The following is a 17,770-nucleotide window of genomic DNA, read 5'->3' as shown; positions in this document are numbered from 1 at the left end:
CTCTTTCAGTGTTTATGTCATGGTTATTATCCCTTTCGGATTGCTCGGTTTCAATGCCCCTAGTTTAGAGGAATGTTAAAGTAAGCTTGCTGGCATTACTTGGACTCCGAGATTTTACTCTGGTTGAAGACTGTTTCTCCATCTCAATGATTCATTTTTTGTTGGAAGTCATTGCCATTGACCAGATTGCCTTTTCAGGTTTTCAATCTTACGAACCGCTTGCCCTAACTTTTGCCTGGTTCGCCCTTTCGGGTTTTCAATCCAGCGGGCTTGATACCCTAATTTTTGCCTAAGCCGACTTTTCAGTTGTCAACTTAGCTGGTGAATGACCCTAAATTTTGCCTAGACCGCCCTCTCGGGTTTTCAGCCTAGCGGATCTTCAGACTCCATCGTTTTTTCTTCTTGACTTTGAACCTCTGCTTGTTCAACAGAAGGACTTTCTAGGCGGGCTTGGGTTCAAAAGGGTTGGATATTTCTTTTGAATTTCAAAGTTTCAACCGAACCTGGATTGGTCAGGTTGCCTAAGTACTCCAAAAATGGAGGATCAGGTCTGCGTAGTTCGCTGGGGTTTGGAACAGAATGATTTGGCTTTTAAGCTCAAAGGTTGAAAGGGAATAATTTGACTTTTATTCCAAAGGTTGACCGAACCTGAATTGATCAGATTGCCTACGTACCCTGTAGAAAGGGATCAGGTCAGACGTAGTTCGGAAGCTTGACATCTTTTATGACGCAAGTCATAAAAGATGCCCCTGGTTTGTAGGTGTTTGAAAAGAATGTTTGATTTTGTTGAGGTTTGAAGGTGTTTGTAAAAGAATTTCAAACTTGGGATTTTTTGCGTTTAAGGCTCAGGCATCCAAGGATGGCCTTCTGATGTTTTGGCATACAAGCTTCTTGAATGGCTAAGGTTCAATGGCTTTGAACTTTTTCTCTTTCTCTTTTTTTTTTTTGAGAAGTCTGGCGGCATTTCCTGGCAAGATTTCATCTGCACTGTGCAAGCTAGACTGATTGAATTCCCACTTTTTCTTTGGGATCTCGCACTGATATTCGGGATTCTACGACTCTGGGTCTTCTCTGAATGCTGAAGATGATTTTGAAATTTTCAATCTATTTATCGACTATTCTTCCTGCGATTCTGACGTTCTTGAGGAGTTGACGTGGGGCATGCTCCCTTCTCCTTTCTTCTCTGGATTCTATCTTTTTTTCTTTGTTCATTCTTCTTCTTTTTCACTTGAAATGCGGGAATGCCCCTACTCTTTGATTACTTTAACTTAAAATTCCATCGGAATGTATAGCCCAAGTATTCTTTTTGGGGTTCATGTTCTATGCTTATGACTTTGTTGTCCGAAAGTCTTCTCTTAATTTTTCATTAACTTCATTTGATGTCTGGTATTCTTCATTTGAAATTTTACTTTTTCGACCTGATGTCTGAAGCTGAGGGTGACTTACGTTGAACAGTGCCAAGGCACGCTTCCGGTTTATCCTCATAGGACCAAGCAACCCTTCTTTGAACCCTCTAAATAGGTTTATCGATTTTTTGCGCTCTTCGGGAGATAAAATTTTGCCAATCCTTATTTCCCGAGTTTCGGATTTCGATACCACTATCCACGGTATCGATTTCATCTTCAAGTGGCTTTGCTCGACACTCTTCCTCTCGTTTGATCATCTTTCAAATCTCGAGGAGAATTTCATCGGCATCCTCGTCCAAGGACGGTGTCTTAATTTGTTTATTAACATTAGATCCAAGAGTGAACATATACAAGAATATTGACGACACTGGAATCAAATGTTCATTGCATTGAATGTTTGAAGTACATACAATGATTTTTGACGCCCCACGATAAGCTCTCCATCAAATTTAACAAAAGATTGGACATTGGCTCACAATGAGGGAGACCAATAAACACAACATACTTAGAATTGATATTGACATGGTTAGACTTACCAACTTTGACAGGAGAGTTGGTATACACACTTCAAAACAAATTTCAAAGATGAGACACTTCATCGGAGGCAACGGATTAGCGCTGAAAGTTCAAGGGCAACGTGCCTTCCTTAATGATGATAATGATTGGAGAGATCGACCCTGGAGTTAGAATCTCAGAAGGGGCAATCCTATAATGTCTTATCAACTTGGGTCAAACTGATCCATTGGCATTGGTGGGATTTTCTCTTGCATGGTGATATCTCCTGAATTTCAAGCTCTGACATCTTTCATTTTCCCTATGCAATCAATCTACTTCCTAGCCCCAGGGTGGTACAGGTAAAGGTGGTAAGATATATGAAGGGTTGAATGGGTGAAATGGTTCCCATGGTGGGAGTAGGAGGTGCAACACGGTTAGGTGTAGGGTTCTTGGAAGCACTTGAGTTCAAGAATAATGAGGGGATCCCTGTCTATCAGGTCATGGATATCATCATCATCATCTCTCTCATTTCTATCAAGACGAGACTTTCAGTATACTCAGCCATCTGGGCAATGTGAGAGGAAAAAGGTACAGCAGACTGGCTAGACCAAGCGAGTTTAGAAATGGAAGCTCTTTTGGAGTTGATGGCAGACGAGTGACTAAGACTCCTGTCATGGACACCATAAACACTAGGCTCAATGAGAATTAATCACATGGTAATGTAATGTGCAAGTTGAAACAAAAGGTAGACAAACACATTCATCCCTTGGATAAAATCCGACAGTATAACAACTGTACATGAAGATGTGGTACGGTAAGTACATGGTTTGTCAACAAGCATAAAAGGATGATGACCACACTCAAGGTATTTGGAGAAAATTCGGTAGCATAACGGCTATACTAGGAGATGTGGTGAGGTAAGCACATGGTTTGTCAACGAACCCAAAAGGATAATGATTACGCTCAAGGGTTCTGGAAAAAATCGGCAGCATGACGGCTATACGAGGAAGGTCTCAGCAACTAAACATGAAGAGTATGTCGTCATAGTCAAGATAAAGCAGGGCTCTCGGCAAGAACACACACTCCGGTAATGATAATGGCAAGATAGACTCATAATCGACATGCGGAGTACATCTGGTCAGGATCAGTCAAAGGATCAAGCTCATGGAAGATAGATCATGGCTAAAAGAGCCAAGCATCTGATGATAATCCACATAATGGATAGAGAGGAATAATTGATTAGATTATGAAGGAAAACTTAACTAGGAAGTAAACCCTAATCTAATAACATATAAGTATATATATATATACCCATATATACATATATCCTAACCAGGGGCACCAGCCCTAACCTGATCTAGCGAAGCCAAGAAAGTCTCGACTCAAGCTTGTTTGTGAGTGTACTAGACAGCGCGGTGGGTAATCACGGCGTGACCTTACCCTTCTACACTACATGGGTAGGCTGACTTCTATCCTAGGCTCAAATATGCTGGTCGTACATGTTCGTCATATATGAGTACATAGATATAGTGTCCTAGCAAGGGTTCCCTAATTTTGGTTCTAAAGGGACAACTAATATATACATACTTAATATAATGAAATGGAAGTAGGGCACAGGCATATCTACAGGGTACTATGCATATGACCATACTCTTGATGTATAATGCCAGCACACCCAGCATTATACAGAGTATGTTCATCGCCCATCGGCTGCTGTAGAATACCAGCACATCCAGTGTCTATGGCTGCAGCTCCGGCGCATAACTTGGAAATAGATACAACGGTTCACTCAATGTCATAATTTCCCATCTAGTACGCGTCATATCTATTCCCTGAGGCCAATAATGAAAATAATAAAAGAAATAAAGAATACGACAATGTATGATGTGCAGTGTGTGAATCCCTCGTTTTATTTACGCACCTACTTGGTGCCCCTGGATTTCTAACGATAAATTTCCCATTTTACTTGGTTTTGACTCAAATTTCTTCAAAATTAATTAAAATGGCATTTTTACAGAGTTAGGCAATGTTTCAAAAAATCCCCAGCAGAGTCGTCAGCCTGTGGACCCCGATCCGAGAGAGGCGGGGGGACGAGCCCCCAGAAAATCTCTAGATCATCCACGTGAATGAGAGCTCCACCAAGGAACTCTCGAAAGAGTGCCCCTCACAGCATGAGTGGCGATGTAAAATGAGATACCTCTCGATTTGGGGACTAGCCTGGATTTGAGGCGTACCTTTAAACAAAGAAAGAGTCGTCATCCAAGGAAGTAGGCCTGGATCCCATGTTGTGCTCTGTCGCAACAGATAACCAGAGATACAAAAGGTCTGTGCCTGATGACGAATGGGGAAGGGGTTAGACGCCCCCAATTCGCCCAAGTGCAAGCACCTGGTCTCTTATGCCATTTATTATTAACTTTGAAAAGTTTTGGGCAAAAATCATGTGAAATGGGAACGAATATCCCCGAGATAACGTCTAGTTAATCATGCATGTCTCGGAGATGAATAAGAAGCACACACAAAAGAAATGAAAGACATGGCACCTAAGAATAGCTAGGTTATGAGTGTCATGCCTAATTGGTGTCTAAGTTCTGATGACACATGCATGCTAAAGCTGAAGGCATAGGGTATGTACATGAAAGTAAGAAAACACAGCAAAACACACAACACAACACGACTCGACGCGACAAACCCTAGACTCTAATGCGATACTTGACTCGGACCAAAATGGCCATCCATCCTGGCTGCACTACGTATCCCGGCCTCAGGAAGAATCAGAGTCAACGTAGTTCGGCGGCCTATGCTAAACTACAATGCCTAACCCTCTAGGACTGATATCCTAGACTCGATCAACTAGACCTCACTAGTTTTTAAAGCTTCTTGCTCCATTACTTAAGTTCAAGTGAATGGTAATTTTTAAGACTCCCTATATGCCCTAACTAATGCAAGTGGACCCTACACCCTATGTGTGACTAGGCAGTGCGTCCTAAGGAAAACCATGGGCTATCTAAGCGCATTCTAGTCTAACCATCGGCTCGACTAAGTGTCTAACCGACCACGACTCGAGGCCTCCTAAGTCTGAGGACACTCACACGACAAGACTCAGCATATCAACACAATCAGGACAGACTCCTAATTCTAAGACACCCCAAACGCCTAGGACAGACTCCTAACTCTATGGGAAGATCTTTTGAAAATGGCTTGCAAGGTTATTTTGAAGAATTTTTGTAGTTTTGGAAGGTTTGAAAGGTTTTGAAGCTTATAGAAGTTTTTGAAGTTGTGACTGAACTCAGGATGCCAGCTGCAAGCCTGAGCTGCCTACGTACCCCTCAATTAGGGATCAAGCCATCCGTAGTTCGGACTAGATTTTCCTAACTACTCCTAATGACTCGAGATTTTTGAGATTTTTTGGTTTTTCAGATGTTTTTAATGTTTTTGACTTAAGAGGATAGAATCCTATCATCATAAGGGTAGGATAGACTCCAGATATCCCGCAAAGGTTGGACAGCATCCTATACTTTGCGGGGAAAATGAATAGAATCACAACTCTGCAAGGGTTGGACAGCATCCTATACCTTGCAGGAGCGGATAAAAATTACATGACTTGATGAGAGGTTCGACAGAATCCTAACCCCTATGATGATAGGACAAACTCCTGAAAGACTGAAAGACTGACTCCTATGACACTATAGAGGTAGGACAGAATCCTAAACTCTATGAAAGGTAGGACAGACTCCTAACTCTATATGACGGTAGGACAGACTCCCAACGCTCTACGACAGCAGGACGGACTCCTAACTCTATGAGGGTAGGACAGACTCCTAAATTCTAAAAGGGTAGGACAGACTCCTAAACTCTACAAGGGTAGGACAGACTCCTAAACCCTAGGATGGTAGGACAGACTCCTAAACTCTCTATGACAGACTCTAAAGAGGAAGAAATCCCTTAACCTGCGAAAACTCTAAGGCAGGAAGGGAAGGGGTTGGCTCAAGATATATTCCGTCATAGCCTTGACCCGACGATAAATGTTCTCAAAAGCCGATGAAGAGACCCAACACTGATGTTAGCCTAAAACTCAAATGAAGGTCCTGAATATATAAAGAAGTGCCAGAACACAAAATCGAAACATGATCATTGACATAAAATCTGCAGGGAGACTGAAAAGAAGAGATGATATGGTTACATAGATCCATCATCAATGAAAATAGACCAAATGAAATCCAAATCAATTATACTGACATTCATGGACTGACCTTAAGACTTTAAAAGTTCATAAAACGAAATAACATTCGATTAGGCTGAATAGAGAACATCCTCAACCATATCTAGCTAGCTACTCGGAAATTTAAAAAAATCATCTAGAGTTTATATTGCAATTTCTTAACATAATGAGGTAATTAGACCTACTGCTATAAGAACCAATTAGGATTGTAACCATTGGATGAAATAAAACTCCGGGCAGAGCAAGTTAAATGAGAGATGACTATAGGATTTGATATCTGCTCGAATGAAATCGATAAAGCTCAGTTTCTTCTCCTTCTTCTCCCTTCTGACCCTTTTGATTACGCCCGGCAAGAGTGAAAGAAACAACACCCGGCAAGGCGAATTTCCCGGAGATAAATGGCTGCAGCGGTTGCTCGATTTTGATCCACGGACAATGCAAAAGGATGGTCGGAGTTTGCAGAGCTCAGAGATGGAGGATGAAGCTGGTGCTAGTTGTGGTTTTTTTGTTTGAAATGGGTTGTGTTGGTAGCGGCAAGAAATGGGAAGGCTAACGGTGGTAGTAATGGCCGATGGGGAGTCGGATTCTTAGTTAGGGTTGAACGTGTGGTGAAAATGGGGAAAAACGAAATGAAATGGGTTTTGATAGAGGATGGTTGAGATGGAGAGAAGGGGAATAAATGGGTGAATAGAGGTGGAGAAATGGGATTTTGATGGAGGGTTCGGGGGTAATAATGGAGAAAATGGTGGAAAGGGTATGGCCGGCGACGAGGTGGTGGAGGTTGGAGATGTGGTTGGCCGGAAGTTGGAGGCGACGATGAGGAGATGGTCGGTAGATTTTTGAAAATGGGTTTGGGGAAATGGCAGAGGATGGCAGGTGAAGGAGGAGGGTGGAAGAGAGGGATGAGAATGGGGATTGTGGCTGATGTTGAAATGAGGAAAATGGGTTTAATGGGGGGTACGGTGGCTGTGATGGTGGGGATAAAAAGGCCGCGGCTCGGGTAGGAAATGGGGGCGGAATAAATTCCCTTCTTCTTTGATTTGCCTACGGTAAACTAGTACTGGCACACCCATGCCTTGCTAATTCGCCTCTCTTTTCGCGTTTCTTTACATTATGCTCGACTTAAGCCCAAGACATGGGCTGGGATGCGACTTGGGTCGATTTATGAAGCTTGGGTTGAGATTTTCAACTTGAAATCGGGCTAGGTTGGGATCGATTCCATTCATTTTCCGCGAAACCTTGGCCTGACCAGATCCAATCTATAGAGTTAAGTGCAAAATATCAACTCCAACAATTCAGGGTTCAAATAAAGGGGTGCCAATATTATAGGTGGAGGTTACTTCGGGAATTTTACCAATCCCAGGGACATGAAAGTGGAGATCAGGGCTTCAAATTAAAGGGGGTTTCTCGGGTTACGAACATCGATCAAAGGGCTAGGCAACAATAGTATTTTTCATATTCTTCGGGTTTATTTCGCACTTCGAGACCTTATTCAACCTCGGGATTTTGTTCGAATACGCGGGTTTAGAGCCTTGTCAAAATGGGGTGTCTACAATCTCAAACAAAGAGATTTAAGCTAGCTGAACCTACTACTTTGGTCAATCTCTTAATTCAAATTGGGGGTTACTGTTCGTTCTCAAGAGTGCTAAAATTTGGCACAGGAAATGTCATTTTTTTTTTCCAAGTACTAATTTCCTTCTTTAAGGGAAATACCAAAGTATTCAGAGAGATTATCCTTTACTGTAAGGAAAATGATATGAGGTCAACTGACTTCATGTTATCTCTGCCATGCATGAGAAGGCTCTTTACTGTGGGCATCATGACTGTAGGGACAGAATTCTAGAATTCAATTAAAATTTTCCATGGTGCCTTGTCACACAACCTTGTACTCAGTAATTCATGCATCTTCAGCTATTGTCACAACCAAAGTTTGAAATAGCAATGCTACAACAGCAACATAAAGGAGCTAAAAGAACAGAACCTTAACTTAGAAGATGCACATGTTCGGTTCCATGTGAACTTTTACCATAACATAACCATTCTCAGCTGAGGACATTCACTCTTAATAGCTCTCAAAGGTGTTGTCGATGATAAATTCGCTAAGAAAAAGATACCGTTGAAATGAACCAGCTTCTAGCATTTGTCATTAATGTTAGGCATAAAAAGAAAGCAGAAATTTGCTTCAATTGGCAGAAGTTTATTTCTTTCAACTGAGCATAACGAATTATTTGGTTTAATTCAACAATCTCCAGATGCAATATTGGAAAATTTATGCTTCCCGAAACCGCTAAACTTCAGACTCTCCCAAATACCTTTTATCAAATATTACACATGCATTCTTGTAAGTAGATAGACAGAAAATGGCAAAGGTGTATTTCCGTCAATACATTTGAATTGGACTGTTCACTTGCAAACCGAGAGCACCAAGTCTATTCCTCTTGTAGCTCAACTCCAATGAATGAATGAGATTATTGTTGTGCTTTAAAACTTTAATGTCATAAAATTCAAATCCAAGAGGCTCTTAGGAACCAATAGCTAATAGAGTAGGGAATCCAATGGGCAGTTACTAAAGGTTTTCCCATTAGAACATGTGTAACTATAGAGCCAATCGGTCCCACATAATTACCAAGACACAATCTAGTTGTACTGATTCTGAGATGTGCATTGTAGTTTCCAATAGTGTGAAGGTGGATGATAACCATTTGGATAGTGGAGGACATGAGAATCAGGGAGCCTAGCATGGGCAGTTACCAAAAAGTTCACTCCAAGAGAACATAAGGTAATAAGGAACGATTACCCAAGTAAAGCTATATAAGGAGGTGTCTGTCTCAAAAAAGAGCTCCCAGAATCAAATCCAAACATGTTTTAGCTTTTTATATTTACTATTCAATATTGTACTTTTACTATTCATAGCTGCAGCTTTTCTCTAGATTAAAGAAGCAATGATTCGTCTTCCTAGGTGAGTCTTTCTCTTTATCGACTGACCCTCACATTGGCATTTCGTTTGTATCATTTTGTCATTTAGCTTGAATCGGACAGTCTGCTGGCCCTCATTTGCGTTCTGCGCGCATCGACCAATCGCGAGTCGTTCATGTTTTGCGAATGTCAACATGACATTCACATTGTGCATGTGTCGACGTCCCTACTTTTAGCATCGTGTTTGTACATAAAAAGTCCTTTCCATCTGTGTAAAGGCAGAGGAGCTCGAGGAATAAGTATTCTTCCCCTCTTCTCAATCGCCTGAAATCCAATCTCCTCAGCGCCCCCCCCCCCGGCGCAGCACACACACATGGCTGCACCGACCGACCGTGCCGGAGCAGCTTTTAGACCGAACACCATAAAAGTCACAAATTTCAGCAACCTTTGCACCATGGGTAGATCCTCTATTCGCAGGCTCTTTTTTGTAGATTCTTTAACAATTTGAGCTTTAACTCTTGTACGGTGATGCATGATTAGAGACTTGATTAAGAACCTTGCAATCCACAAGGCAATTTGATCAAACAAAGATCGAAAATCTTGAGGAAAAAAGCTTTGAAACCTCCTTTGCTTGAATGAATCTCCAAGAGGAGCCTTCTATCAAGAAGATTTTCCCTCCGAATGAGCTCTAGATCTAGATCTAAGAGCCAAAATTCAAATTCCAAATTCCAAATTTCAATTTCAAAGCTTACAACTCTAAAGTTCTCAAAATGAAAAATGAGAGAGAAGTTGTTTTTATAGCCAATTACAATGTAAAATGACCTATATGCCCTTACTTATGGTAAATGACCAAAAACCAAGAATAAGTGGTCAAAATAACCAAACTACCCCTAATAAGCAAAAGGACATAAAAGGACATGGAAAAGAGTAAATAGGACTAAGCTACCCTACCGAAGACAAAATTAAACATAGCCTAAGGATCCAACATAGCCGGTGTAGAGATTCCCAAGGGATGCTCCTACATCACTATGTTTCCATGCTCCTTTGAGTTACCCTGTATGACTCTGGCATCGAACTCTCCATTAGACTATGAAATTCCATCTGTGACAACTTTAGTATGTGACTCTTGCCGATTACACTGTGTACATACCTTTTATGACATCGACTGTGTATTGTGGACACTTCATGTGGTGGCTTAGACTTTTATTGTTAATTCCGCCAATGGTGTTTAATGCGTTGGCCTTGTCGGCAACAAATTGTGAAGCCGCTGATGTGAACCTTAGAGTCCTGCTGTGACTCCGTGGTCAGATGTGAATGTGAATTAAGCCTATGTCCCCCTAGTGTATTATCGATATGTGACTTCTGTGTGACTCCTTTGAAATTTGTTAGATTGTGATTATGTGAAATTATGAATGTCTGTCCAGTGTTCAGAAGTTAACCCTTTTGTATTGCACTCTGCGTGTGTGAATTCCATTAAAATAGAGGTTACCTTCAGAACTTATGTGTCTGTGTATCATATCTTGTGCCATTAGCTCTTATCTTTCATTGTTTACTCTTCATTTATCTAGCCAGCTTAGACATTGCTATAGTGATACTTTATTACTTAACTGAACGTTCGCTCGCCCATGGTTATATTTTCAGATCCTGAATTAATTCTTGCGAAGGCATTCAGCAGGAGAGAAGACTTTTATTGTTTGGAGGAGTAGATTTATTTTGATTTTTATTGTCTCCATATTGGTATAAAGATAATATATTTATGCCTGCCTTCATTCTTATTAATGATGAATTGAATGTGATATCGAATGCCTTGTATGCCCTTGAGGTTAGCCTTACAGGCGTGTGGCACTGTCACGTGCGGGGGGCCGTGGTCTCGGTTTGGAGCGTGATAGTACGATTGGTGCTATCTTACCGTTACTCTAAAAATCCAATGGATCTATGTGATGGACCCCATCTCGAGTTCCTGCCATTTCACGTGGCGGGACCCGCTTCTTCGACCAATACCATAACAAAAGATAAGCTTCCTTGTAGCTCTAACTTCAATAATCTTATTGGCCTTCTCCAACTTGGGAAATTTAACAGAAACTCGACACAATTATCTTCATCTATTCAATAACTGATTCTATGTCTCTGTCTTCTCCCACAAGAGTACATTATTGAACAATTAAATAACATAAACAAAGATAGTGTGTAACGGATAGATCTGATATTAAGGCATATTGTCTTGGACTTCAATGAAGGGACCCAATTCCAGCAAGAAATCCCTCAAAGATGCAGTAGGCATCTTAACGATTTTCCTTCGATCAGCAGCTGAAACGCTTGGTTTATCTCAGAGAAAGGCAGCTCGTGGGTTATAAACTCATCTAAATGCATCCCCTGCAACAAAGTAAAGTACAAATAATAATATTAGTACTCTGTAATAAAACCAAATGAATTTAATTACTCAAAGCCATTATAATGGAGAATCAAGTTAGAGCTACTTAGGAGTCAGGACTAACCTCATTCAAGCATTTATCTACAAAATGTGGCAACTGGGTCTTCCCTTTGAAGTCTCCAAAAGTGCATCCCACTAGTCTTCTTCCATCAAAAAACTCCATTGGATGGAAAGGCATCATTTGAGGGGAGGAGTGAATTCCTAAAATTACGGTCAGACCCCATCCCTGTTGCATAGAATGTGAAACAACCAATTACTCGAAAAGCTTAAGCGACCAGAGTTGGAGTTATTTAATCATTAATACTTCCAACACTCCCCCTCACGTGTGGCCGCTCTTTTTTGGGTACACGTGGATTTTTAATATTAAGGAATTGTTGGGTTTTGAACATAGACAAACCGCGAGGCAATAGCTCTGATACATGGGGTGACAATTTCCATGACATTAAACTGTTAGAGTTGGTGTCATTTAATCATACATACTTCCAATAGAAAAGTTTGTAACATTTTAAGAAACCTTCCACAAAAGTCTTAATGAGGAAGACACCTTGGTAGGCACCAGGACTGGGACAACCACTCTTTGAGTGTCACGTGTAGTAAGCTGTCTAATCTCATTTTGACAGCAGTTAGGAAGAAATGTTTTGATACAAGACGCTATGTTTATTGTCTTTTATATTTAAAGAGCTGTAAAAGGATTTTTACTGTCCCCAAAAAGCACTTACCAGACAGTAAATGCAAAAAGACAAGAAACATGAGCGTCTTGTATCAAAACATGTTTGTGCTGAAATCATTTCCCTTTATTAATTGTTGTCCTAATTTTGTTCTTAAAATTTTTATTTTATTGATTTGAAATAATAATTTCTCTAGATTTTTTCTTAATATGAAATTTAAAACAATAAATAAATAAATAATAGATTGTGGTGCACCTACAGACATAAATAAGCAATATGCTTATAGCACAACTAACTTGGGCCAACCAACCATTTGTTTTATTACCTTTTTAATTAAAAATCAAGGGACAGATCATCCTAAAGGAGTGAAAGGCCAACCAAAATGGATATAACTCACGAACTCTATTTATGTAGAGCCTATGATGTTGATGGTTCGAGGTAGGGTACCCAAAGGGCTAGGACCACTACCATTTCAATTTTACAACCCTAGATTGTTTGTACACTAGGGAAAAATTAATGGCGGAATAATACATACTGGAGGCTGTCTCTATCAATTTTCCATTGTGGGAAATTGTGTTAAGGACCATAAGGTTATCTCAAACAACTCTCTTAATCTTAATTACAATCTTAAATACCCTAGCCCTTATCTCCCCCAGAGAAGCATATGAGTCTTAATGGTAAACTAAACTGCCCCAGAGTGTAGGAACCTAAAATATCTTTTATAGAGGGCTACCAAGGGTTTCCTTGACAAGGACATCTTCCTTGGAAGTTTTCTTCTATTTATTGTATGTTAACATCTGAGGCCGAACCATTACAGCTTGCTTGGTCCCACTTTTGAATACGACCTGAACCGTCCATTTTATAAGCCATTGAGATTTGGATCACCAATAGCCCAAAAATACATAACTAATAATGTTTTTTTTTTTTTGGTAGAATGTTAGAGTGGGTGATTGGCTAGGTAATTTTTCATCAAATGAGATACATACCAAGGCCTGTCAAATAGACGGTTCAGATTATTCAAAAATAGACCCACTAAGCCGTAGTGGGTGCACCACATTATATTACACAGGTTGCCCCCTACTGAATCATTCCTCATAGATTTAGGATGCGTTTGGAATGCTGGATTTAGAGGCTGGAATAAGATATGATTCCAATTCCACCTAATTTCATTGATTGGTTCAAAAAATAGAACAAAATCAAGGGGATGGAATTGACAACGGGGCAGAATTAGTGGGGGAAATGTCAGAATCTGTTTCCCGCCCCAAGAGGTGGTATTCTGATTCTGCCTAGGTCGGAATGGATTATTTATTAGTATATTTTAATTAAAATTTTATTCTTATTTTTCCATTTAAAGGGGAATCAAAATATCATTTCAAATTCGATTCCTGATTCCAACAATCCAAATGCAGCCAGTATAGAAAAAACTTGAGAAATGATAAATACACCCCTTTTCATCACATGGGACACCCAACTGCAGTGTACGTGGCAATCAAGTACATCAGCCCCTCTGCAGTCATTGATACACTAATGCTGGGTGTCCCTAGTGATGAAAATGGACGCATTTATCATTTCCCAAAAACTTGCGCAGTGATAAATCAACCTTCTCCCTCTCTCTCTCTCTCTCTCTCTCTCTCTCTCTCTCTCTACTATATGGGGGTTGATTTAAGATATATGGGCGTCGATTTATCACTGCCTGGAAAACTTATGTAGAAGACTTTTGACAGTCTTTTAATATTTCTGTCATTAGTTACCACTAACTACACGATTAGTATAGCAAAATGTATTCAATACATACGTCATGAGTAGACAAGAAAGCCTCGCGAAGCACATCCCTGTTCCCTACGCATTCAAAACTATAGTCAACTCCCCCTCTTGTCATCTCCCTTATTTCCTGAAAATGACAATCACAGTAAAATAGATTATAAATTTTCTAAATCTCTTATTATATAGGTAATGTTGATTAATTAACTTAAGCAATTAAAGAAATACTATTGCAATACCTCATGTAGGGGTTTTTGGCACTCCTTGGGGTTAATGAAATCGGTCACTCCCATAAGTTTTGCTGTGTATGGAAATAGAAAATGATAGTCAGAGAAGAGCCCATAAATTTAGGATAACCTCAACCATGTCTTTTGTCTTATATGAATTACATTGCTTTTACTTTTATTAGGGCTATTATGTCATCCCCCAACTTGGAATTGCCTTTATTGAATCATATAGAAAAGTCTTCTATTTTGCACCTTTGATGAATTTCTCAGGATTGATATCAACCCCAATAATTCGAGAAGCTCCTCTTAGTCGTGCACCTTCGGCAACCTATTTGATAAAAATAATATACACGTCAAAAGAAAAAGAAATGAAAGTAAATTACAAAAACTTTTCACCCCCTTTTCGTCATTAGCCCACACCCCTTCTAACTTAAATAGAGTAGTCCTAAATACACTGGAAGGGGTGTGGCCCGAGCACGAAAAGGGGGTGAAAATATCATTTCTCAAACTTAAAAGGGTTCCAAACTTACTGATAGTCCCACTGCACCCAAACCAAAGATTGCCAAACTGGACCCAGATTGCACATTTGCCGTGTTCCATGCAGCTCCCACTCCTTGACCCAAAAAAAAAAAAAAAAAAAAAAAAACTATTATCTTTTATAAATTACAAGAGGAATTCTAAACTCAGGAGCACCCTTGCAAAAACTTAGGGGTGCAACTCGGGTTGATTTTTCGGAACTCGGGTTGAGCTTTAACCTTGAAATCGGGTCGGGTTTAGGTTGATTCTTATTCATAATATTTTAGCAAAAGCTCAACCCAACCCGACCCAAGTTCCACGCCTATGCAAAATTAGGCTGAAAGGGCGCGCTCATTGGCTACACGTCACCATCTTATATTTATAAGAGTATTAAATGCTTGGTGACTTGTAGCCAATGAGGGAACCCTTTCACCCCATTTTGGCAAGGCCGTCCTTGAGTTTAACATACCTCAAATTGCAATTACCCATCTTATATAATATTAACATGGCATAAATGAGATTAATTACCTGTTGAAATCCCACAACTTAGCAAGCTCATCTTCTTTAATGGAGCCTCTGGTTTGATCTTAACAACACAGGCCGAATCAAGGACCGTGAACTCGCTGAAGGTGGAAGTGTTGAGGAAATGGTAGATGGGTTTTCCATCGGAGGTGGAAAACCTCACTTTTCCATCGCTCCTCATGACGCTCTTGAACGGATCTACGCGGAACTTGTCACAAAGGTTTGTTTTGTGTGACTTACAATTGTTACATTCAAGGCATTCTCCATTAAAGATCGGAATCACATGATCTCCTTCTTTCATATCCACCACTCCTTCTCCTACGCTCTCTACAATCCTATAAAACAAAATTCAAATATGATATGCAAAGGTTTTTTAAAGAGTTGTGTTGAAGTATAAATGATTAAATAACACCAACTCTAAGAGCTTAAGCTTCTGGAGTAATCGGTTGTTTCACATGGTATCAGAGCGAGGTCCTAAGTTCAAAACCCAACAACTCCTTAATATTAAAAATCTAATTAGTATACCCAAAAGAAGGGCCACCCTTACCCTGCAGCTTCATGGCCTAGAATTCTAGGGTACGCTCGGTGGGCTTCGACCTTTATTCGAAACAGAAAGGTTTAAAGAATCAGAAATGGAAAATACGTAAATTTTTATTCAAGAGGTATGCTTTTTTTTTCTTGGTTTTATTTGGTGGGGTGAATTTCTTACCTCGCCAATCCAAGCGGATAGATCGGTGTGGCAGATGGAAGTGTAAACGATCTTAATTCGAACTTCCATTTTTTGGGGAGGATGGACCTGCACCACTTCTATCACGAGAGGCTGTTTAGGACCCCATACCACAGCAGCTTGACAAGAGAAAAGGAATATTTCAGTAAAAAGAAGAGAAGGGCAAGGAGATTAAAGTGTGAAAATTGAGACATTCAAACAAAAACAAATGAGAACAATTGAAGGATTTACCTTTGCAAGTTATGATTTTGCCTGTTGTATCACTCCCATGGAAGCCATTTTCAGATCCCATCTCTCTCTCTCTCTCTCTCTCTCTCTCTCTCTCTCTCTCTCTCTCTCTCTCTCAGGTGGTTTGAGCAACACCCATTATAGGCTGGTGCATTTATATGATTTCAGCTGGTCTCTGTATATGAACAAAGGACAACTAATGATGTGGGCCCACACATCACATTGTTTGAATAGTATGGTCTATGATGTTCAAGATAAAGAAGCCGACTACACGGTCAATCAATTTTGGGGGGCTTCCTTTCTGATTAAAAGCATACTTTCCAGTTTCCACTGTTTTGACTTCAGCTTTGATTCCTGACTGCCATTTAGCTCCTTGGAAATTCCTACACGTTACGGGTAAGGTCATTGTTGCTACAAACAATGACAATGGGACCCACTTTTGTCTGAATCTGATTGGTGGTTCCCATAGGTTTACCACGAGAAGGGTGCGTCAAGGATTTTTCCTGAATTTTCCTGAATTAAAGATTGTTTGTCATTTTTCCCCCAATCCATAAATATTTTGTTGGGGAAAGGGATGTGAAGAGTGTAGACTATTATTCTAAGAAGTACAAAAAAATAAAAAAAAGGGTTCTCATGTTCTATAAGCCAAAAAGTTAGCATCTTATTAAATAATTTCCAACGTAGGGACCAACGCATAAGGCATTTCGCAAGCAACTGTTGCATGAGAGAGCACCCACCTCACATGAATTGGATGAATAAGACAAAATCTGTTGAAAAGTGAGCATAGGTGGCTGTTCTCTCATGCAGCAGCCAGCCAGCCCGAGAAATGCCTTCTGTGATGGTCCCAATTTCCAATGTTTAATAACAAAAACACGAGATCTCTTCTCCAAACTTCCTTTCTAATTATTGCTCTGTTTGGTTACTTATTTTTGACAAAAATATGGGGAAATGATCTTCTCCTAATTTGCTTGTTTGGTCGCCATTTAATTTTGGGGCCTTTGACCACCAGGGTTGTCGGGAGCCGGTCGGGTGATGTGGTGCCCTCTAAATTCGCTCTCCAAATTTTACCAAAAGGTAGAAATTTGAGGAGAAAATCTTGGGGAGATAGAGTTGAGAAGACATCTGGGAGATCTCCCACAAATCTTAAGCAACCAAACAACCTTCCCTACATCCTTTCCTACTCGTAAATTCAAGATCCCAAGGGCAATTAAATGATGCTTAACAAGTGCCCTTAGGGCACTCGTTAGCAAAACCCTTTAAAAATTAGGGTTTTGCAAGCGTGCCCTAGGAGCACCTGTTAAGGTGCATTGGAGAAGAGATTTTCCAATCAATTTACACATACTTCTATACTTTTCACCTGTTTTAAGATTTTTTTTTATAAAAATATGTGTAAAATCTCTTTCCCAATGCACCTTAACGGGTGCAAAACCCTAAAAATTATTCTCAGAAAATATTAACCTAATAGGTAATTGTTAAGATTTGTCATATCAGACCGTTGGATTATCTTGGTGTAGATTAGGCAAGTGGGTTGAATGAGATTGGCAAGTGGGTTAAATGGGAAAGGTAGCTAGATTAGGTAGCTAAATTAAATTAGCAATTAGGCCAATCTTAGTAGGTAGGATTTTTATATTTATCTCTTACCTTGGTTATGTTT

At 40.1% G+C, this 17,770-nt stretch overlaps 1 protein-coding gene across 1 annotated transcript; it reads right to left on the bottom strand.

Moving 5' to 3' along the window:
* Positions 1 to 11,107: 11,107 nt before the first annotated feature.
* LOC143886096 (alcohol dehydrogenase-like 4) lies at positions 11,108 to 16,279 on the bottom strand. The gene is made up of 10 exons (XM_077390070.1): positions 16,120 to 16,279; positions 15,871 to 16,007; positions 15,709 to 15,758; positions 15,168 to 15,496; positions 14,654 to 14,736; positions 14,376 to 14,451; positions 14,136 to 14,197; positions 13,931 to 14,026; positions 11,532 to 11,693; positions 11,108 to 11,409 (listed from the first exon to the last, which is right to left on the bottom strand). The coding sequence occupies exons 1-10, from the start codon at positions 16,178 to 16,180 to the stop codon at positions 11,299 to 11,301; spliced, it is 1,167 nt and encodes a 388-aa protein (XP_077246185.1). The 5' UTR covers positions 16,181 to 16,279; the 3' UTR covers positions 11,108 to 11,298.
* Positions 16,280 to 17,770: the final 1,491 nt, after the last annotated feature.

This window comes from Tasmannia lanceolata, unplaced genomic scaffold (genome assembly GCF_043159265.1).
Source record: "Tasmannia lanceolata isolate RefF3 unplaced genomic scaffold, GAP_Taslan_0.1 ptg000002l, whole genome shotgun sequence".
Lineage (NCBI taxonomy): Eukaryota > Viridiplantae > Streptophyta > Magnoliopsida > Canellales > Winteraceae > Tasmannia > Tasmannia lanceolata.
Note: the sequence above shows the minus strand (reverse complement) of the source record. Positions and strands in the feature narration are given on the sequence as shown.

Bases quoted from the DNA above. Each gene is read 5' to 3' on its own strand.
- LOC143886096 (XM_077390070.1), bottom strand. From the start codon at position 16,180: ATGGGATCTGAAAATGGCTTCCATGGGAGTGATACAACAGGCAAAATC. The intron at 11,694-13,930 runs GTATGTATTGAA...TCTATGCAACAG, and splicing joins CTTTCTTGTCTACTCATGAC to GGATGGGGTCTGACCGTAAT. The intron at 11,410-11,531 runs GTTAGTCCTGAC...ACTTTGTTGCAG, and splicing joins TAGATAAATGCTTGAATGAG to GGGATGCATTTAGATGAGTT.